This window comes from Coffea arabica, chromosome 1e, assembly GCF_036785885.1.
Source record: "Coffea arabica cultivar ET-39 chromosome 1e, Coffea Arabica ET-39 HiFi, whole genome shotgun sequence".
Classification (NCBI taxonomy): Eukaryota; Viridiplantae; Streptophyta; class Magnoliopsida; order Gentianales; family Rubiaceae; genus Coffea; species Coffea arabica.
Genome location: NC_092311.1, coordinates 38673420 through 38693385, shown reverse-complemented (window position 1 = coordinate 38693385; position 19966 = coordinate 38673420). Strand labels below are relative to the sequence as shown.

The 19966-nt window shown below is 35.4% G+C and overlaps 2 protein-coding genes and 1 non-coding gene across 3 annotated transcripts; 1 reads left to right on the top strand and 2 right to left on the bottom strand.

The window, feature by feature from the left end:
- Window positions 1-2669: 2669 nt before the first annotated feature.
- On the bottom strand, window positions 2670-7189 carry LOC113703284 (proteasome subunit beta type-4). The gene is made up of 7 exons (XM_027224597.2): window positions 7037-7189; window positions 6871-6947; window positions 6499-6575; window positions 4911-5040; window positions 4573-4732; window positions 4301-4486; window positions 2670-3047 (listed from the first exon to the last, which is right to left on the bottom strand). Exons 1-7 carry the CDS (start codon window positions 7037-7039, stop codon window positions 2934-2936), a joined length of 747 nt encoding a protein of 248 aa, XP_027080398.1. The 5' UTR covers window positions 7040-7189; the 3' UTR covers window positions 2670-2933.
- A 1825-nt stretch (window positions 7190-9014) lies between these two features.
- TRNAV-UAC (transfer RNA valine (anticodon UAC)) lies at window positions 9015-9087 on the top strand. The gene has a single exon. It is a non-coding gene; the product is annotated as a tRNA-Val (tRNA).
- A 2168-nt stretch (window positions 9088-11255) lies between these two features.
- Window positions 11256-15950, bottom strand: LOC113703213 (protein GAMETE CELL DEFECTIVE 1, mitochondrial). The gene is made up of 3 exons (XM_027224507.2): window positions 15065-15950; window positions 12281-12470; window positions 11256-11653 (listed from the first exon to the last, which is right to left on the bottom strand). The coding sequence occupies exons 1-3, from the start codon at window positions 15799-15801 to the stop codon at window positions 11435-11437; spliced, it is 1146 nt and encodes a 381-aa protein (XP_027080308.1). The 5' UTR covers window positions 15802-15950; the 3' UTR covers window positions 11256-11434.
- Between the last annotated feature and the right edge of the window lie 4016 nt (window positions 15951-19966).

Genomic DNA, 19966 nt, shown 5'->3' with positions numbered 1-19966 from the left:
CTTTTGCTCCAAAAACAAAAAAATGTGAAACGAAAAACCGCCGGATGCCCAAGAACGGTGTAGCAGGGTTATCTTTTTCTTTTTCCCCAGTGGTTGCCGTACAAAAGGAACCCAAGTGAAATTAGACCGGTTGGTTAATTTTGGTTCAAAGTTGTAGAGGTAGAGAAAAATTTTGTTAAACCAAATCAATTTGAATTATTAAAAAATAAAGTACAAATAATAACATGACACTTGGCGCAATACTATAGGTGGCATTGAATTGGCACAGAAAACTTGTAACCGAGGATCCCAAGTGCAGAACCAGAACCGTTAAAAATAATTAATATAAATAGTGAGATAATTCAAAAAAATTTAGTTGTGTTTAATAGGTTTTAAGAAAGTTTAAATTTTATGGACTTTCTATATATTTTATTAATTATTTAATTCTTTTTATTCATCTATTATCTATCATTATAATTCGTAAGTATTAAATTATTACTTACAATTTTTTTTTTCTTATTTGCTATCAAATGACAAGTTTTGATGGTAGTAGCTCATCTTCAAAATCAAGCAAGCAAAAAAATATTTTTTGCAATATTTTTTCAAATGGAATCTGCAACATTGATGATTGTCCAACTCAAGAAAGTCAACACACGTTAACCATTTGATAGTGTAATGTATTTTTTAATTTGACAATGTAATGTACTTTTCATAAAATTTATATTATCTATTTATTACTTCTTACTTTGTAGAATAATAATAAAATTAAAATATGATCTTTATTTTGTATTTATTTTTTTACATTTTATTTGAAATTTTAAATATATTGTTATATTCGTATTAAAATTGGTAAGGATAAGGAATTAAATAAAATTGTATACAACCATACGAAACCGTAAAACCAGAACTAGAACCATAAGGAACCAAAATTAGAACTATGCGGTTCTGGAACCAGAACCATCTTATATGGTGCGGTTCTGGTTCTACCTCTTTGAAGAACCAGAACCGTTGGTTCTAGAACCGTGGCCATGCCTACCTATTGGCATCCCTAGTGGGACCTGAAAATTCAACAAAAGCCAAATTAAAAAAATAATAAATTCGGTTCTTGCCGGTTTTGACGATTCACGGTTCAACCTGATTTTTTATCGGGTTTGACCGAGTATTAAACAAAGGGGTTTTTAGAAGAATTCGGACCGGATGAATGGCCGGTTGGCGGTTCGACAGGTTGAACCGTCCGGTCCGATCCGAGTTTAACAACAATGATTTTCAGTCGATAAATAGGCTTGATTTTTCCATGGGCTTTTGGACTCGCCGAATATTTGCGACTCAGGTTTGAGAGTACATGTTTTTGTCAAGTCCAGGCCCATTTGTAGAATGTCAAGAACCCAATTCCAGGGGTCCAAGTTTCGACCTGCTCCCGGTCTCGTGCATGGGCAAATCACACGTCACCTTATACCATCCACTCCTTCAATTTTCTGATTTCAACTCGTAATACAATATAAGATAATCCATTTGTCTTTGAGTTGGAGGTCTCCTCCATTTCTTATTCCGTTCTAAAATCTCATGCACTTTTCTTAAACCAAGATTCGAAAATATACCTTACAAGAATAGAACAAAATTAGTTATTCTTGAGAGGAGACCTCAAATTTTCACAAATTTTAAACCAACTGGTAAGCATCGTATCTGTCATTTTTCTTTGAGGGTGCACGTACATTAAAAAAAAAAAAAAAAACTAAGTACGATTTGTGAAACTCAACGAGCAATCTCTCAATTAATCTTCACTTTCGTTTAGTAACGTATATGTTAAATTACCTCAAATCAAATTTGGTTATGATTCACGAAACTGCAGTTGCATCTCCGGTAAAATGAAAGAGAGTCGATCATATATGACAGTGACATGGAATTTCAAAGTAATACTAAAAAGAAATCAAACTAGCCTAGCAAACAAAACAGGTAGTATTATTATTATACCGATCCAAGTTCTTTCTTATTGTGTTCCCAAAATCCGGTGAAGTTGAGAAAGTACATAATAGGTGCAGTTACGCTTGGTAGTTTTTCATCATTCACTTTGTTTGTACTAACTAGAGCTGTTAATCGAATCGCAACTAGAGCTGTTAATCGAATCAGATAGCTTGCGAGTCGAGCTCGATTCGATTCTATAAGAGCTCGACTCGTCTCGTTTACTGAGAGAAACAAGTCAAGCTCGAGTTCTATATTATACTCGTTTAATAGACGAGCCGAGCTAAAGCTCGACAAGTTCATTCTAAGAATTATTTTTAGTTTTCAAGTTCATACATTCCTTCTATAATTCTTACAACTATCATCAGTCAACGCAATCATTATTTTGAAAACCTTTCTCAATTTTCCACAATTTAGACTTCCTACATAGTAGATGGCTATTTCTTCTCGCTCAAAGGAAAAAACACAAAAAAAAGGAAAGAAAAGATGGCGGCTTCCCTTTTTGGGTAATGAAAGCAACTGCTACTTCAGTTAGTAGTAAAGAACTACAGGTAGCAACTGCCGCTCCAGTGACGAAAGGTTTAGCAGATTGTGGGACAAAATCTGTATATAAAGAAGAGGCATTTGGAATCTGTTTATCCTAGACTGCAATACATTAAGGTTCCAGGAATCTATTTTGAATGTATTGCAGATTGTGACAAGTTTGTCATGACTTGGCAGAGGCATAAGGATTGGTTCCATTCCCAGTCATGAATTTTCATTGAACCAAGATTTCACAAACTGAAGTACAAACTCAATCCAAATTCATCACCGTCTAGAGCATTATCAATGTCTCTAAATCATGTGACAAACACAAGCAAATAAGTCCGCCAGAAGAACAATAGTGTTTGGGAGCTGTAACCCACAAGTCTACTGCATAAAATGGCATTAAAAGGACGTGTTTCAAGTGCATATTTCCAAACACACTGATTTCCTTTGCATACCAAGAGAGCTGACTACCATGAGCCCTCAGCACCGACTGTTGGATTCTCGAAAGCTTTAAACTTCCACTGAGTCTTCAATGAATACGGCTGAGAAATTGTGAAACCTTCATCTGTGATTTTTGCAATCTGCAAATTCCCCAAGTCAAAGAGTTGAAGCACCAAAACTGGTTTCAATAAACAAATATAAGGGAAAGCAAAAGGTTTAAATCCATTCAAATGGAATCAAACATGAATATTAAAAATAAAAGTGGACATATAACTCTAGTCGGAGGAAAAGGTGTGACAAATTTAGGCATTCACATCTCAGAAAAGTATATTTGCAATTAAAAATGGGACGGAGAAGGACTAGGGAACAGATGCATTCTGCACCTTAAAACTGAAGCTATCAGAAAGACAAGCAGCTTCCTCTACCTTTTCTTCTAAGAGTTTTTCCAATTCCAGAAGGGTTTAAAAAAAGCAACTCACAGAAAGCTCCTTAAAGAAGAATAGCAACACGTTCCACCCTCCCTTAAAGAAACCCGCATAAAAAAAAGAAAACATGCATTAAAAAAAAAAAAAACCAAAACTGTGCTTCTATCCAGTCTCTGTTTCACTTAGTACTGAAGCCTATAAAGTAGAATCTGAACCGGTATCTTTTCTTTACTTATAAAAGAAAAATCCAATCAAGGTTAATCCCACAATGGGATTATGGACTCCTTTCTACCTGAAACCACCTTTCAGTTCTATAAACATTAACTGAGGTTATCATGGTTAAAGAATGAATCATAAAACCAAGCACCCTTTTTGAAGTGCGCTAGTCACAGATGTTCTTTCTATAAGACACCTCTGCTTCAATCTTTCTATTCTTCTTTTACTAACATATTGAAATGTAGACTTGAATCAATGACACTAGTTACAGATGTTCTGAAGTCTCATTCAAGATAATTAAAAAAAAAATTAAAACCAGCAAAGTAACTGTTCTTGACCGTGAAAATAATTCTTTGAGCAGTAATTGGAGAATGATACCCAACTGCCATTAGTAAGAACTATTTTATTTTCTTTTTGTTTCATACATGAAACATAAAGAAGGATTTGGAAAATTAAGCACCAGAAAAGGTATCTCAAATATAACAACGTCATACAAGCAAGTTGGGTAATGATGACTTCTTTCACAGACAAGATTCCTGCTTCTCAATATTTGACATTACCCATTTTTTTCCAATAACAAAACCTTTGTCAAAGATGCTTGAAGAAAAACCAGCCTGAATATAAACATATACCAAGTAAAAAGAATAAAATTGTATCAAAGGAAATAATACAAAACACTAGCATATAATATGGGTTAAAACACACAATCAAGAAGCTATCATCATTGCAGACTATCACAAAAATAACCATACCTGGAGTTTGTTCACAGCTGATCTATCACGATAAAGGAGGACGCGCATGCACTTCTCCAATAGCTTGACACCTTCTTCAAAGGTCAAGTTTTCATTCCATTCCTCCCTGAGAATGGGTCGTGCAAGGTGATTACCAAAACCAGTTGCAACATGATTATCCTCATAATGTACACCAATCATATTAACCTGAAGAACCATCACATATGTCAAGAAGATATCTACTGAATAAATGGTAATTGCTAAACAACTTATGTATGCAATTTAGGGATTACCGTTCCAAGGTACTTCTGTCCATTTTTCACTCCTCCAAGAATAAGAGAATTCCACAGAGGATTAAACTTATTGCGACGATTGTACATCACTCGGGTTAAATAATTATGAACCTCTTTAGGGCCCAAGGAATTTCCATCATCCCACATGCTATCATTTAGCCTGCAGCCAGGAGTAGAGATGATAAGGATTTACTACAATGAAAACTGCTTTTAACCAAACTATTTGCATTACTAGCTAAACCTGATTGACAAAAACACAGGCAAAGGCAAAATGGAAATGCTTCCAACTCATTGTTTCTTAACTGAAACCTTTCGACCAGACCAGGATAGACACTTACATTAGCTCATCAAGATAACGCAAAATCTCCTGGAAATCACTGATTTCTCCACTTGCCCCGATAAGAGAATGTTTTCCTACTGGCTTTATTCGCTCCACATTTTTGTAACGAAGGGTTGATCCATAAGAGCCTGAAGATGGGAAAGTTGTATTACATGACACAACAACTTGAGTAGGATATTTCATCCTTACAGTATACAACATTTTCGTAAGACTCAGCAGTTTCCAAAACAAACAAACACCACGGTACCCCGTGCCATCAATACAGAAATTATTGCACTTGAGTGTCAGAATCGTATTACTTTGCTAAATTGTTTGCTAGAACAACTTTACACTAAATCAGAACAATCTTCATATGAAGACAGACAAATAAGAGTTTCTGTAGCCAAAATGCGAAGTATGATAACAGGTTCTTTCGGTTCATTAGCAGCATTTTCATTTACATCTTTTATTCCTGTCCTCCTAGCAGTGACAGTTGTTTGAGCTGGTTCACTTGTCCAACCAATCTTGCTTTGCAGATTTAGTTATTATTTAACATTACTATGTTTTCAGTTAATGTGATCTGATAAGCTACTAACAGATGAAGCACAATGGCTGATGTGCATAAACAAATCTTTGCAAATTCACTATCAAAATTTGCTTCTATCAAGCGTGCACCCCCTTGCTTTCTTCTTGTTTTGATAGTGTTCCTAACTTCAATGTACAGCTGATTTCTTTGATCTTTCTAAGCTGAAATACTTCCAAGATACGAGATTATTAATTGCATTACAGTGTTTTACACCTCTGGAACAATTTGTTCAGTTGCCTTGGAGTTATAGCATGATATCTAGCTTCTAACCAAACAGCTTTTGAAATCTAAATTTCCCGTCCTTTTGATTGCTTTTTCTCGTGTTTACATTTATTGTACTTTATGTACTCCTCTTTTAAGAGGAGTCTATTATCACTTCAATATTGTATTTTTACTATTAAGACTTCAATCAGTCCAGTAAATTGACTCCATCGACCTCCAACAGTTACAATACTTAAAGACATATTAGACAGTGCACATATCAAATCTTATTGACAGGTTCTCAAAAGAAATGAGATCCAAATCTTATTCTCTACTGATGTGTACATAATACAAAAAAGATGTGTACATGATAAAAACAAGTCATTCTACAACTTCATTGGAGCAATATTCTAAAGCCACACTAACTTGACGGCCCTATTCAAATCTTAGAATGCTATGTAAATAAGAGCAACTAAAAAAAATACAAAATGTTCGCAAAAGCAGACCCAAAATCCAAGTTACAGATCAATGGTCCACAGCATCAACTTTGATTCGTTATAAGCAGCAACCACAGCTCTTTTATTTCCTTGCTTAACTTGCTTCCAAAGTCAATGCTAAGCTAGGAGTATACAATCATATTGCAAAAAGTACAGCTTTATCTTCAAATTCACACACTAATGTCCATCCATTGCACACCCACACAACAAAGCTACTTCTGCAGGCCACAACTGCACGCGCACGCGCACGCACACACATAAACACACACAGACACACAGAGAAACATATATAGATTAAAAAAAAATGTAGTGAGTAATCTGACCTCCCATATCAGCAGCAATAAGAATGCCATCCTTATACTTAATCGCAATCACAGACGTCCCAGTCACATAAGGTGTCCTATTTAAAAAACCCATAATTTCAATTCAACATACAAGAAATCCCACAAAAATTATTAATCTAAAAAACCACCCTATACATGAGAATCCCACAACGAAACTCTCAAAATCAGAGAAATTCCAAAGTTATTACCTTTAAAAAAAAATCTAAACTTATTGCTTTAACCACAAACCCTACTTAATTAAGAAAAACCCTAGATAACAAGTGATCTCCTCCACTTTAAACAAATAAATCTATAACTCAGCAAATTAATGAATAAATACAAAAAATGAGAACAAGCGAGAGAAAACATTACTGAGTTCTCTGCAAATCGGCTTCCGAACTGAGTAGTAAGCTATTCTTAGTGGGAGCTGGAGAAGAAGAGTCCACAATCTGCAGAAATTTCCAATTCCCAGAAGATTAATTGAATAAACAAATTAAAATAACCTAATGACAAGAAAAACAAACTCAAAATCACATACCATTTTCGTTAATTTTTTTCCTGGATTTTGATTAATGAAAGATGAAAAGTGAAAATTGGAAGCCGATGAATTTGGGTACTACTTTTATTTGTTTATGTGAGAGTTTTCCTCTCCTTCAAGTAAACATTCCCAGACGGGTCGGGTTTTAGATCCATGTGTATATGGGCTGTTGTTGTAGATCGGTTTATGGAATATGGGTCCTATTTGGGTTGGAATTGGAAAAAGCAATTGGGTTAAATTTCATTTTGGCTCTCCAAATTGATTTTGATTGATTGAACCCCTATATAAGTGAAAGTATTTCAATTTGGCTCCCCTTGAAACAAGAAAATTAAAAAATGTTTGTTCCGTTTTTTAGCAACATGAAAATATATTTCAATTTGTTCTTGATTCCTTTTGTTTTTGAGAGCTTATTTGATAACAAGAAAATTCAAAAAAGTTTGTTCCGTTTTTAGCAACATGAAAATAAATTTCAATTTGTTCTTGATTCCTTTTTTTTTTTGAGAGCTTATTTGGTGTTTAAATAGTACTATACATATATGATATATGCCCTGGGGTAAAGTAAAATTAATTAATAAATGTACATTAACAACAATTTCTCCATATGTTAATTTATTATACGTTTTTCTATTATAATAAATGCGTAGCTTTTAATTAGCAGAAAAACAAGTGAAAAAGCTTGAAATATCCATCTCTTATATATAAATAAAGCATGATTAAAAAAAAAAAGACTAGTAATACTAATAGCATGGCCTTGGAACTCTTTAAATTTGAGTCCTCCCGGAATAAGAACATAGGCTTGGAAATTTGCCAAAAAAAAAAACTATATATTCTTTGGAAGACAAAATTTAAACATTTTTAGGTTTAGAAAAATCATCTAAAATTTGTAAATACTTTTTAACACCAAAATGAAGTAAATCCAAATATGCCTATGATAACATAGAACTCTAATTGTCAATTTTAGTGACAAATTAAATTTAGAGCACTGAGTTCCAAAACCCCCTCCAATGTGTTACCACTGAGCATTACCCGTGTGAATTAAAGTAATTTATTGCAATTTTATCATAGAACAGTAGATAAGACATTGTATTTACAAAATACCTGAATTTGATAACGTATACCACTTTTTATTTAGGAAATGATGCTTTTATTCAAACTTTATAAGAGAAATGGGAGAGGAGGTAACTTCGTAGTAACCTAGCTAATTTGGATAAAACGGGAGTTCCAAAACTATTGATGTTGTTTACTTTTATCCCCTCATTTAAATTTTGTTTCCGATTGGTCCTTGAATAATTGAAACAACATACTTTAAGAACTTCCGGTGATTTTAGGTTTAAATTTGGCCAGATTTAAAGGGCATTTTTGTGCATTCATAATTGAAGCATCGAGACCAAAATAAAAAACCCTAAAAGAGGTAACCTTTCAATTTCTTAAGCACACCATTACATTTTTCTTTACAAATACTATGAAAATCAAGTTTTACCCAAAAGATTTTGACAGTGAATCTTTTAAATTGCTGAAAAAAACACCGTACGCAAGCCATGGTGCAAGGTTTTTTTTTTCTTATAGTTAAAACTCAATTTTTTTGAGGATTTGTAAAAAAAAAAATCTAATGGTGTGCTTAACAAATTGAAGGGTCACCTCTTTTTAGGATTTCTGATGCTAGTCTGAAAACTTCAATTACAAATGAACAAAATGCCCCTTAAATCCGATCAAATTTATGCCTAAAGTCATTTAAAGTTCTTAAAGTGTATAATTTTAATTATTCAAGGGCCAACGAAAAACAAAATTTAGATGAGACATCAGATTTTTTTTTTTACTCAGCTAATTTTCTTGCCAATTGAGTTAGGCGTTGGAAGCACAAGATTATGATTAGATTACTTCAACCTGTTGATAACATTGAGAAAGGGAAAAATGGTTGTGCTCATAATGATATTAGAAACGGATGGCCAATCAGATGTTAGAAACGAATGGCCAATCAGATGCTGTGGTGTAGTGGTTATCACGTTAGTCTTACACACTAAAGGTCCCCAGTTCGATCCTGGGCAGCATCAACACACCGGCTGGTTCTACTTTTGAGTTACTTAAAAGAGTTTTTAAATTATGAGAATCAAAGTTGTCTAATTGGTGAGACTACACAAAAAACGGAATCCCCCCCCCCCCCCCCTTCCTAATACATAGAATCCATATCAATTGGAGGAAGTTTCGTTGTATCCAATACACAAAATCCATTCAATTCATTAATTTTTGTTGATTTTCTTACTATAGCGGGTATGGATGTATGTTGTATATACATGATGCACTAACACTATAATAATATTTTTACTCTAACATTAATAGCTATGAATATATGTCATATGCGTGCGTAGTGATGTTTTTACTCTATCGGCTATGAATGTATATTACATGTGCATGCTGCACTAATGGTGTAGTGATTTTATTATTCTAACAGTTATGGATGTATATCACATGTGCATGATGTACGGACAGTGTGGTGATTTTCTTACTCTAGCACCTATGAATGTATGTCACATATACATGATTTCGTGATTTTCTTACCGTAATAACTATGGACGTATGTCATATGTGTATAATTTAAATTTCAAATTTGAATTAACGTTATGTAACATGAACTAATCCTACTAGTGTAAAAAAAATTGTACACTAATAGTGATTTTCTAACTATAGTGATTAATTTTTTATACACTAATAGTGTGGTGATTTTCTTACTCGTGACTTTTTGACTATAGTGACTACATGTGCATGATGTACTGACAGTATAGTAATTTTTTTACTCTAGTAGCTATGAATATATGTTACATGAGCATGTAGTGATTTTTTTTACTATATCAGCTATGGATGTATGTTACATGTGCATGATGCACTGATAGTGTAGTGATTTTTTTACTCTAACAGTTATGAATATATGTCAGATATGCATAATCTCGTGATTTTCTTACTTTAGTAGTTATGGATGTATGTTATATTTACATGATGTATAGACAGTGTAGTGATTTTCTTACTCTAGCAACTATGGATGTATGTCACATGTGCATGATTTCATGATTTCTTACCGTGGCAACTATGGATGTATGTCATATGTGTATGATTTAAATTTCAAATTTGATTTCAGGGGTTATGTAACATGAATTAATCCTGCTAGTGTAACTACACTAACAGTACTCTTGATTTAATTCATATTCCTCCAAAAGTTACATCTAACTTAAGTGACTCCGCGTGGACCAAGATTAAGTGACTCCAAGGCATCACACAAGTTTTTCCTTTAATTCAGAGGCTTCTCTAAAACAAACTTAAAATTTTAACGGATATATTCACTTCATCCTGGTGGAAATTTGTCAATAAATTGGCTTTTTTATCAAACAGGAACCAAGACAGGCATGCAATTCCAAAGAGAGTAGCATAGTTGATCAGTAGTTAGAATAAAAGCATGACAATTTGCCAAAATGAAGATCGAGCTGCATTAGATTTTGCAACGTCAAGCGTAGTTCCAATCAACTAATTTAGACCAGCTGAATTTCAGAGTACGTTAACCAAATAAAAACATGAAATGAAATCCCAAATAGATATCCATCTGATGCACCAATGATTCATATGACCACCTTTGCTATAGCTTCAAGGGTTGTACTTTTATTTTATTCTGATAACTACTCGTCAGTTAGGTTCTGGGGTTCTTGATGTAATAAGTGGGAACTAAGAAGGAAGGGCAGATATCAGTCTGGAAAGGTCCATCTTCCCTTGCATTCTTCTTTTTTCTCAATTTCATTATTGCGATACAATTTCTCATTTCTTGTAGTAGGAGTATTCTTCATTACTGTTATTCCTGGAATTAGAGACTAGGAACTTGTACTAGCTTCTGCATCAATTGTGTCAATGTATTTCCTGGAATTCCAAGCCACTTGCTCATTTCAGAAGGAATTTTGGCCCATAAACATCAAGGGATGTCTCTGTATGAAAGGAAAATGCTAGCAGTAGCGTGTGGTGTGCAAAATTGGAGACCAAGAAATGATAGGCAGACATTTAGTCATTAAAACCGATCACCAAAACCTCAAGTACCCGCTGGATCAAAGGATCTCCACTTCCATGCAACAGAAATGGACTGCTAAATTGTTAGGCAATGACTATGAGTTACAATAAAAAATAGGGAGAAAGAGGAGCTCATGTCATGCTGTTTTCCACTGCACAGCTCTTAGAGTCACTAGTATAGCAGAATGAAAGGATAATCTACAAAGAGATTGCAGTGGTAAACATGATTAGCTTCCATGAGCTGGTACAAAATTCAGGAGAAGATGAATACAGAAAAGAAGATATCCAGAACATCCTCATTGACTAACTAAGCTTCCTGAAATCATCAGATGACTTTGCATTCATCTGCAACCAATATCACGGAAGAATTCTTCTCCGTCTGCGAGGAGTCTCTCTCCTCACAAACATCTTTTCGTACTCATTTAGAGGTCTGGTGGAACCGTCTGGGGCGCTGACAAATTTCCAGCCACCACCATTTCCCCGCTTGCCCCGTGGACCTAGTTTCTCAACTGTGTAGTTCCATCCTTCAGATGGCCGCCTCCGGCTATACTTGTGGCATTTCACCAGCTTAGCCATCTGCAAAATCCAAGCAAAATAAATTACTCGAGAAAAGTCGAAATTTATCAACTACAAGTGTAGAAGAATGCATGCTTGAAGCTGCACTGACAAGATAATCTTTTCTAAATTGTTAGAAATCACTGTTATTCCCTTCAAATTACCCCTAAGCAAACGTTATTCTTGTAGTTCTCCCACCAATTAGGTGTTACTACTGATTTCCTACAAATTCAAACTGGATTCAAACCTATATAATTTCTCTTAATAACCCAGACTTGGTAAGAAGAAAAAAAACATTAACCAGAATCAGGACAAACTTTAGGTCCTTTTAAAGAGGAATCTCTAGGTAATGAAAATTTTAAGATTGAAATGCAGACTTGCAGAATAAGAAGAGTGAATAAAAGCATGGTCCTTCAAAAGGATCAAGCAATCATGACTCATCTTCAAGATGAGCAACCGCAGATTCATTCCAATGCGCATACAGTTTCATAGACTTGCTAATTTCCTCCATTTCAATGTCTTCTTTCCCTTTCTGGTATGTCCAACTGACAACTATCAAGACCAGAAAACATCTCTTTCCTTTCTTTTCATTTTATCACAGACACTAGTATCCCATTACCAAGGTAGATGACCAGGTTACAAGCTTACCTTCATTTTGTTGAAGTTAAATCTCTGGAGAAACTCTTGATATAGCATCTCGTCTTCCTTCATGGATATTTCATAATGGACCTCATCAGGGTCCCGAGTTGTGCCATCCCAACCTTCAGGCAACACTTTGAAGTCCGGCTTGTAAGGAAGAGATGCAACATGAAACTCCCTATCATGAGAATTGAAAAATCTGCAGAACCATAAATTCTGAATTAGGGAAACAAGAAAACAGATAGCCAACCATGTCAGTTTCATAAAGAGAAATCACACACTACACCACAAAGAAAAAGTTATCTTCGCATGGAACGTTGAATTGGTGGCAAAGATGATCATGCAGTAAACAATGTCGAGTAAATAACTAAAAAACCAGTGTCATAAAGAAATTTATATTAGCACAACAGAGCACATAAGTTGTGAACACATGGGAGTACAGGTGGACTAACAGTTGGTTACAGTGAAGTCCAACAGAAATATGTTATAACATGCAGTCCAAACAATGTAACATCCACCAAACTCAGCAGCAAGATCCTGTAGATAATTGTTTGAAAACGTAAACCACTGAATTGTATAACTTTCAGGAACTCTAGTCTTCGAACTTCTGCCAGAATTTTCATGGATATCAGAGGCTTCTGCAGACAAAATTTATGCAAAACATGGAAACTTAATGGTTAGCAGCTTCAGAACTAACACATAAGAGCAGAAAACATACCACAAACTTATTAAATGACTTTTCTAATCCCGAACAGGTGCAGTTACAAACTCAATATTAGGACAGGCAAAGTAAATAATTGACTCAGAAAAGATCATTTAGACTTGCAAAAAACAATTGTACGATGGAAAATATAACCAAGTTGAACTTCTTGTCAGCAAGATGAGAAGGAACATTCCTCCTTACCATCATACAAATGAACCTAGATTACAGTATCTTGTGCCTTTTTAGGTTTATCTGAGCTGAGAACCATATCAGCCTCAGATGTTAAGGTGAAATTACTTGTGAACTGATAAATCTATTGACGTCATTCATCAGCTATGATCAATCAAAGTTGGCACCATTTCACAACCAAAGAGGAAAAATACACGAGACAGTCGAATAGATGCAAGCTCTATAACTTTTCAAAATTTTGTTATGAGATAAAAATAGGGATCAGTTAACATTAGTTTTGACACAAGCATCGGAAACAATACAGTGCATGATGCACCTCAAGAAAATCAATGTGCAAGTTAAACATCGGAATGCAAGCAACATTGATCATCTGAAGCAAAGTAAAGTATGCGAAGAGAGAAAAATAAAATACACCAAACAAACATATCCACATTTCCCATTTCACAGAGTCAATAAACATCCAAATTCATAATGCATGTAGCATCTCAGTGTCAAGTTAAGGAAGCCTGGTTCCTTTATTGCTTGGAGTCAAACTGTGTGAACAGAAGTCCATTTACAATAGAAAGTTAATAACAAAGACATAACAGTTCAAAAGTTTCACTAACAGTGTGATGTAATTCAAAATATGAATCAAACCTAAGGAATACAGAGAGACAGGACCAGCGCAAACTATGCAGAGATCAGCCAATGGCTGAAGAAGCAACTAAAAGTTGGACAATTATGTGAGTCCACAAGATGGCATTAAGAAACAGGGAAGTGAAACAATCTGACAAATTTTTGGGCCGTGTTGGGTTTGGGCCCATTCCAGAGTTCACACAGAAAATTAGAATACACAAAGCCAGTAAATATTGACATCAAGAATCAGAGTTCACACAGAATATTAATAACTAGTTTTTGAGCACATTCCAGACAACTCTGACTCTGTAAGAACACACCAGACCAATCCTTCCTCCAAATAATATGGCACAAAAAAAAGTTTAACCGCATGGGAATTATCTCCTATTTTAGAATGTTCCCTATGATTTAAATCCAACATGGCACTCCAAATTTTGAAGGCCCACTTGCAAATTAATGTTCACTAACATTGATAAGTAGAAGTATCAAGCAGCAAACTGCTAACACGCACATTCATTATTTTCTTAAAAGAATGTTAATCAACTCGAACCGTCAAAAACCAACAGCTCATTATTCAGGAGAAAGAAGCTTCAATTTCTGCTACCTAATTTCACCTATACAAAGGCACACGTATCAAAATATTATAATTTAATATCTTCTCATCCTAAATACATTATATCCAGCACTGGAATCTGCTTCCCAATTCAAAGCATATTAAGCAAGAAATGACCAAAAAAACTTCAACCTCAGTAACATAGAGATCAAAACTCCAACCAAACATCTGAGCCTCAACTATTACCCAATAGTAAGAACTATTATGACAAACAAAACATCAACCATCTAAACACAGAACTTCAAACCTAATAAAGTAAACACTATAGGGTGATAGCTTCTCCTCTTCCTAAAAACACCTTGTATATGGTAGAAAACTACTTCCAAATTCACATAAATGACATAACACTAAGCAATATATGACAACAGAATCTCCAACATCAGTTAGAAAGAAAGAATACAGAACCGGATGCATAGCCTAATTAAGTGGCACTAGAAATTAGGATAATAAGGTGTCAATTCCTAGTTGCATTAGCAGCAGGAGAGTCTCTTCCAATTGCCATTAACAAGGCCTCTAATTGCTTGTCCTGGGTAGAAGCCCCTCAAAAAACTAACTGTTACAACAAAGCATTTCATAGTAGAACTCAACATTCTCGAAACCAATTAACAGCATCATTAATCAATAAAAAGACTACTTTTCCTACGAAATTTCTGATGAAAAGTAGTTAACTTACTCGGGGCATGCATCCAACAAAAGCTCAACCGAATCGTCCAACTTGTGGCCTAACTTCTTCTCTTCCTCTTCCTCCTGTTCTTTCAGCCATAAAATCGCATGGACCCTTTGCCTCATAACCCTGTAGTCCTTGGCAAGCCTCTCCACCGTATATACTTCGGGATTCTCCTTATGTTTCCGATACATCTCAGCCTTCTCCGAGTCCTTCAAATATGATCCTCGAGCCCCAGGCTCTCTCACTTGCTTCATCAGGACACTCATCTCCACCATCCTGTTCTTCCATCCTTCCACAAACGCTCTACTTTTCCTATTCTCGGCCTGTAACCTCCTAATGCGCATCATCTCCTCATCCGTCCACCGCGCCTGCCCCATACCACTGCCTCCGACTCCCATTCCACCTTCTGGCCGAGCCGGGTTCGGGCCCAATCCAGGGCTCACCTGCTGTCCGACTACTTCGCCGTCAAAGTGTTCTTTGGTCAGGCCAGTAGACCATGAGGAAGAACTTGGGTTATCCCACCCCAAGTTGTCGCTGCTGCCGCCGCCGCCGCCGCCATCGCCGGAAGGAACGCCGAAGCTGCTGCCCAAACCGGAAGTCGTACTTTTATCGTTATTCGAAGGAGGGTTTGAAGAGAAGGGTTTTTCGGAAAGAGAGAAAGGAATACGGGTTTTGAATGTGGGTTGATTTTTGGAACAACGGTTAATGGAGAAACGCGACACGAATCGATGGATAGCTCGCATCTTTTCTTTCCTCGTGAAATTGGAGGTTTGGAACGGCTGCAAACCCGGTGAACTCGGTTAAACTCAGTGAGTCAGAATCAGCTGGGAGAAGGAGAGGACAGTGGGGTTTGGGTATTGCAGAGGAATGGCGGAGTGTGTGACGGTTTTGATTCAAAGGGTTTTTTTTTTTGGTGTTATTGTTAAGGCGTGTTCTAAAGTGGCGCTTTTGACGGGGTGATTTTTTTTTTTGGGGTTTGGAAAATGTTACAATTGAGGCTGAAGGCGTGCTGTGAAGGCTTTGAAATAGTGGCGCTTTAGGCGGTTGGTGATTGGGAATATTTCTGGTCTACTTGATGATTAAGTAGAGGAAATCCTGCATGCATCATCAGCCCGTAAAGTATAGTCCCATTAATCTATTTTCATCGACCTGCACATTATATAAGCAAAACAAAAAATGGAGTTGAAGTTCATAAATGTTTTTAAATGCAAACCCTACGTGCGGGGTAGGGTGGGATGCCAGCTCTAGGAAAAAATGCACTTTTCGTCCCTAATAATCGGGTGATAGATCAATTTCATCCTCAAAATTTCACTTTCACCAAAACACATTTATTCCTCGAACATTGTCGATTTTTATCGATTTAGGACAATTGATAAAAAACTCATGAAATTATATGGAAAGTGGTCACGTGAAAAGCACGCTTCGTTAGTATAACTTGTTGTAACAAAAAAAAAAGGAGAAAGTTTGGATAGAGTATTATTTGAAATAATTAATATAGCACTTTTTGTAATATGATGTATGTAAAATAAAAATATAGTTAGGAATATAAAAAAGTTGATTTAAAAATGTGTTTATAATGCAAGTAAAATATTATTTAGAATAATTTGCTATCCAGACACTTTTTCATTCTTTTCTCTTTCTTTAGCAACCTTGTGGTGCCGGGCTCTCCCGAGCGTTTAAGTACAGCGGCCCACGTTTCTGTCGGAACTAAGAATTTTTCAGCTATTCTCACTGTTATCAACCAGACAATCGGCGGGCTAGAAGATTGGCAAAAGTGGATCCGTGGAGAATCTCATTGAAGAAAAACGTCCTTGCGAAAGAAGAAACTGAACGATCGACCTTTCCTAAATTATGGTATTTATTCTAAACTCTAAATGAATAGTTAAATAAAGTGCTAAAGCTGAAATTTTTGTCTCTTTTCAATAAGATGGTGGTCCCTTGTGTTTGCAATATTATAGATGCTGGTTGGTTCAAGAAAAAAAAAAAAGGGTCACATTGATTTTTTTGGTTGGAGCATTTGTATGAACAGATGTTAAAAATGTAAAAATTGATGTGCATCTGGCATGCATTATGAACTCAGATTCATGGATATAGTTTTCATAGTCAAGCACTACTGATATCCAGCTTATGCTGGGGTACTAAACCATTGGTAAAGTTGATATGTATGAAGTGTTTGACCACCTCAAGTTAAATACGAGAAATTTCTAAAATTATTATGATTTTTAAAAAAATTCTACAAAGGGGGTATTTTGTGTACTGGTTTCTGTTTTTGGGGTGTTCGCATTTATCAAATGCGAGCTCCTTGAGCTCGCATTTGATAAATGCGAACTGTCCTTAAATTTTGTAACAGCGAAAGTAAAAAAAAAAATAAAAAAAAAATAGGTAACCTCGCATTTCAGAAATGCGAGGTACATGACCTCGCATTTCACAAATGCGAGTTGTATGTACCTCGCATTTCAGAAATGCGAGGTCATGTACCTCGCATTATTGTTCTGCGGAAAAGAAAAAAACCAACAAAGAAAAAAGGCAACAAAGCTCAGTCTGAAACCCAATTCAAAAAACCGCTGAAACCAACCTGTCCCATTCCTGCCAAGCTGTCTGGAATCCGTGCATCTCCCCCCTCCCTCCCAATTTGCCATAAGAGGTATGAATTTATCTCTTTTTTTTGTTTGTCAGTTTGTTTGTTGTTACAACATGATTTTTGTTTTGCTGAATTGAGCTGGCTGTTATGTTTTGGCAATTTATGAATCGTTGTTGTTCTTTCGGTTTGAGTCGCATTAGCTTGCCATGGTTAGTCTGACAATTAGTTTGGAAAAGGGAGAAAAAGTTTGGCAAATGGCACTTTCTGCAGTTAGTGCAGAGGAAGTAAGATCCGAGGTCAGATCGAAGTCAATCCAGACAAATCCGACCCCGGATCCATAAGATACGAGCTCGGATCCAAGTAAACCCGGCCGGATCCGAGGGATCGTCTGTGTTCCTGGTGAGACGGATCCGAGGCTTGTGGGATCCGAGGGCTTCAAGAACCGATCCGTGCTCGGATCCTTTGGCAATATGTCTGAAACCGAGGGCTCGGTTCCTCCGTTTCCAGATTTACTCTTCCCCCTTCTCACCGAAACCTTAATTTTCCATTTCATCCATAAAACTTCCAATTTTTCACAATAAAAGCCTTCGCTAAGCTCTTGTGAGCATTAAATAAAGTAATTAGACTTTTAAGGGGAGATTCTATCAAATTTTTGTTTTAAAAAAAGTAATGACAATGTGTAATATATATATATTGCAAAATATATATAATAAAAAGTAATTTTTTCAAAATATATATATCTATTAGGAATAATAAATTACAATTTTTTCGTTTGATAAAGGGTTAAATGCAAAAAAATCCCTATAAACTATTTACCCAGTTACAATTTATCCCCTAAACTATAATAATAGGCATTTTGCCCTCTTGAATGATATGTTTGGAAAAATATACCCCTTTTAATGTATCATATTTGTTAATTTTCTTTTTAAATTCTTCCTTTTTTTCTTTAAACAATTGTTTAAATAAGTAGACTAGATTAGTCAAAATTTGTTTATTTCTTAATTTCGTATTGCTTTATTTTATACAAAAAAATGTATGTGAGTAAAAGATTTTTTCCCAAATGTTGAATTCCATGTCATTTAAGAAATTTAACTTTTCAAATATATAATAACAAAATAGAGAAATTGATTAATCAATTATTAGTAGTATCAATAGGAAAAAAAAATAAACTACTATTGTTGTTCATTCTTATTTTGTATTTCACTACAAATAATAATTGTTAACCTTTCTTTTTTATGTGGTATATAATATGTTGCTTTTATTATAAGTAGTTGAGTAACTACGAATTCTTAATTAGTTTATAGGTACTTAAATGATTGAATTACTAGATTAATAAACTTTACAAAAATTGGTGACCTTCTACATTAATACACTTTACATAGTTTTGTACTACTAATTATAATTTATTTTTTCCAACATAGGGATTGTTTTCTTTGATATGTCTATAGAAAGACCTCTGCGAGTATCTCTTTATTGGGGAGGTAAAATACACTATGAAGATGGGTCAATTTGTTATTTGCCTCGTACTTCCAACCGTACATTCTCATTACGGCATAGAATTGGATATGATGAGCTGGTGGATAGAATTTATGAATACATGGGGGTCGATAGGGGGCTGTTCAAGTTGAATTTATTTCTCCGCCAACCTTGTGGCCGTACTTCTTATAATGTCTCTCCAGTGGTGGATGATGAAACTCTGGAGATAATGTATGATGTCTGGAACGAACTTGTCCCATACATCGCTGAACTTTATATCGAGAAGGAGGAAATAGTCCAAAATCCTCTCGTCAGTAGCACATTCATTCCACCAACTACCAATATTGGGCCGATGATGTCGCTTGTCCATGCATGCATGGATCCAACTAGGTATCGATCCTACTCTAGTACAGTGGTACCAGAGACAGCATCGGTATCACAACGACTGTCGCGCCCCATTTTTTGAATAAATAAATAAATGGTTTAAAAATGTATTTTTGTGATTGGAAAATGAATTGTGATTTAAAAGAAAAAATGGGTCTAAATGGGGGGTTGAGAATGCGACGATTTGACCCAAAAAAAAAGGGTTTTTGAAATAAAAATTTGGAGTCGCCACTTGGTAATGAGTTAAGGTGTACCAAGTCACCAAAAATGAATTTTTAAAGAAAAAATAGGAAAAAGTAGTAAGAAACCCCTTTTAAACGACTCCTAGTCCACGTAAACCAGCGAAAAAGGTTCGGGAGTCACATTTGACGAAGGGGAAGGCAAGGATAAAAATCCAAGGCACCCCTTCGACCTAGCCAAGGCTAGTTTCGTGATTTAATCAAAGATTTTCTTGTTTTAACCAAAGA

What these genes read in the sequence shown, in the direction of transcription:
- LOC113703284 (XM_027224597.2), bottom strand. An exon ending in TATTGCTGCTGATATGGGAG is followed by an intron (nt 5,041 to 6,498) that starts GTCAGATTACTC and finishes TCCCATCTTCAG; the next exon opens with GCTCTTATGGATCAACCCTT. An exon ending in CGTTATCTTGATGAGCTAAT is followed by an intron (nt 4,733 to 4,910) that starts GTAAGTGTCTAT and finishes TCCTGGCTGCAG; the next exon opens with GCTAAATGATAGCATGTGGG.
- LOC113703213 (XM_027224507.2), bottom strand. Translation starts at nt 15,801, where the DNA reads ATGCGAGCTATCCATCGATTCGTGTCGCGTTTCTCCATTAACCGTTGT. An exon ending in TTGTTGGATGCATGCCCCGA is followed by an intron (nt 12,471 to 15,064) that starts GTAAGTTAACTA and finishes ATGGTTCTGCAG; the next exon opens with ATTTTTCAATTCTCATGATA. An exon ending in TTAACTTCAACAAAATGAAG is followed by an intron (nt 11,654 to 12,280) that starts GTAAGCTTGTAA and finishes TGGATTTTGCAG; the next exon opens with ATGGCTAAGCTGGTGAAATG.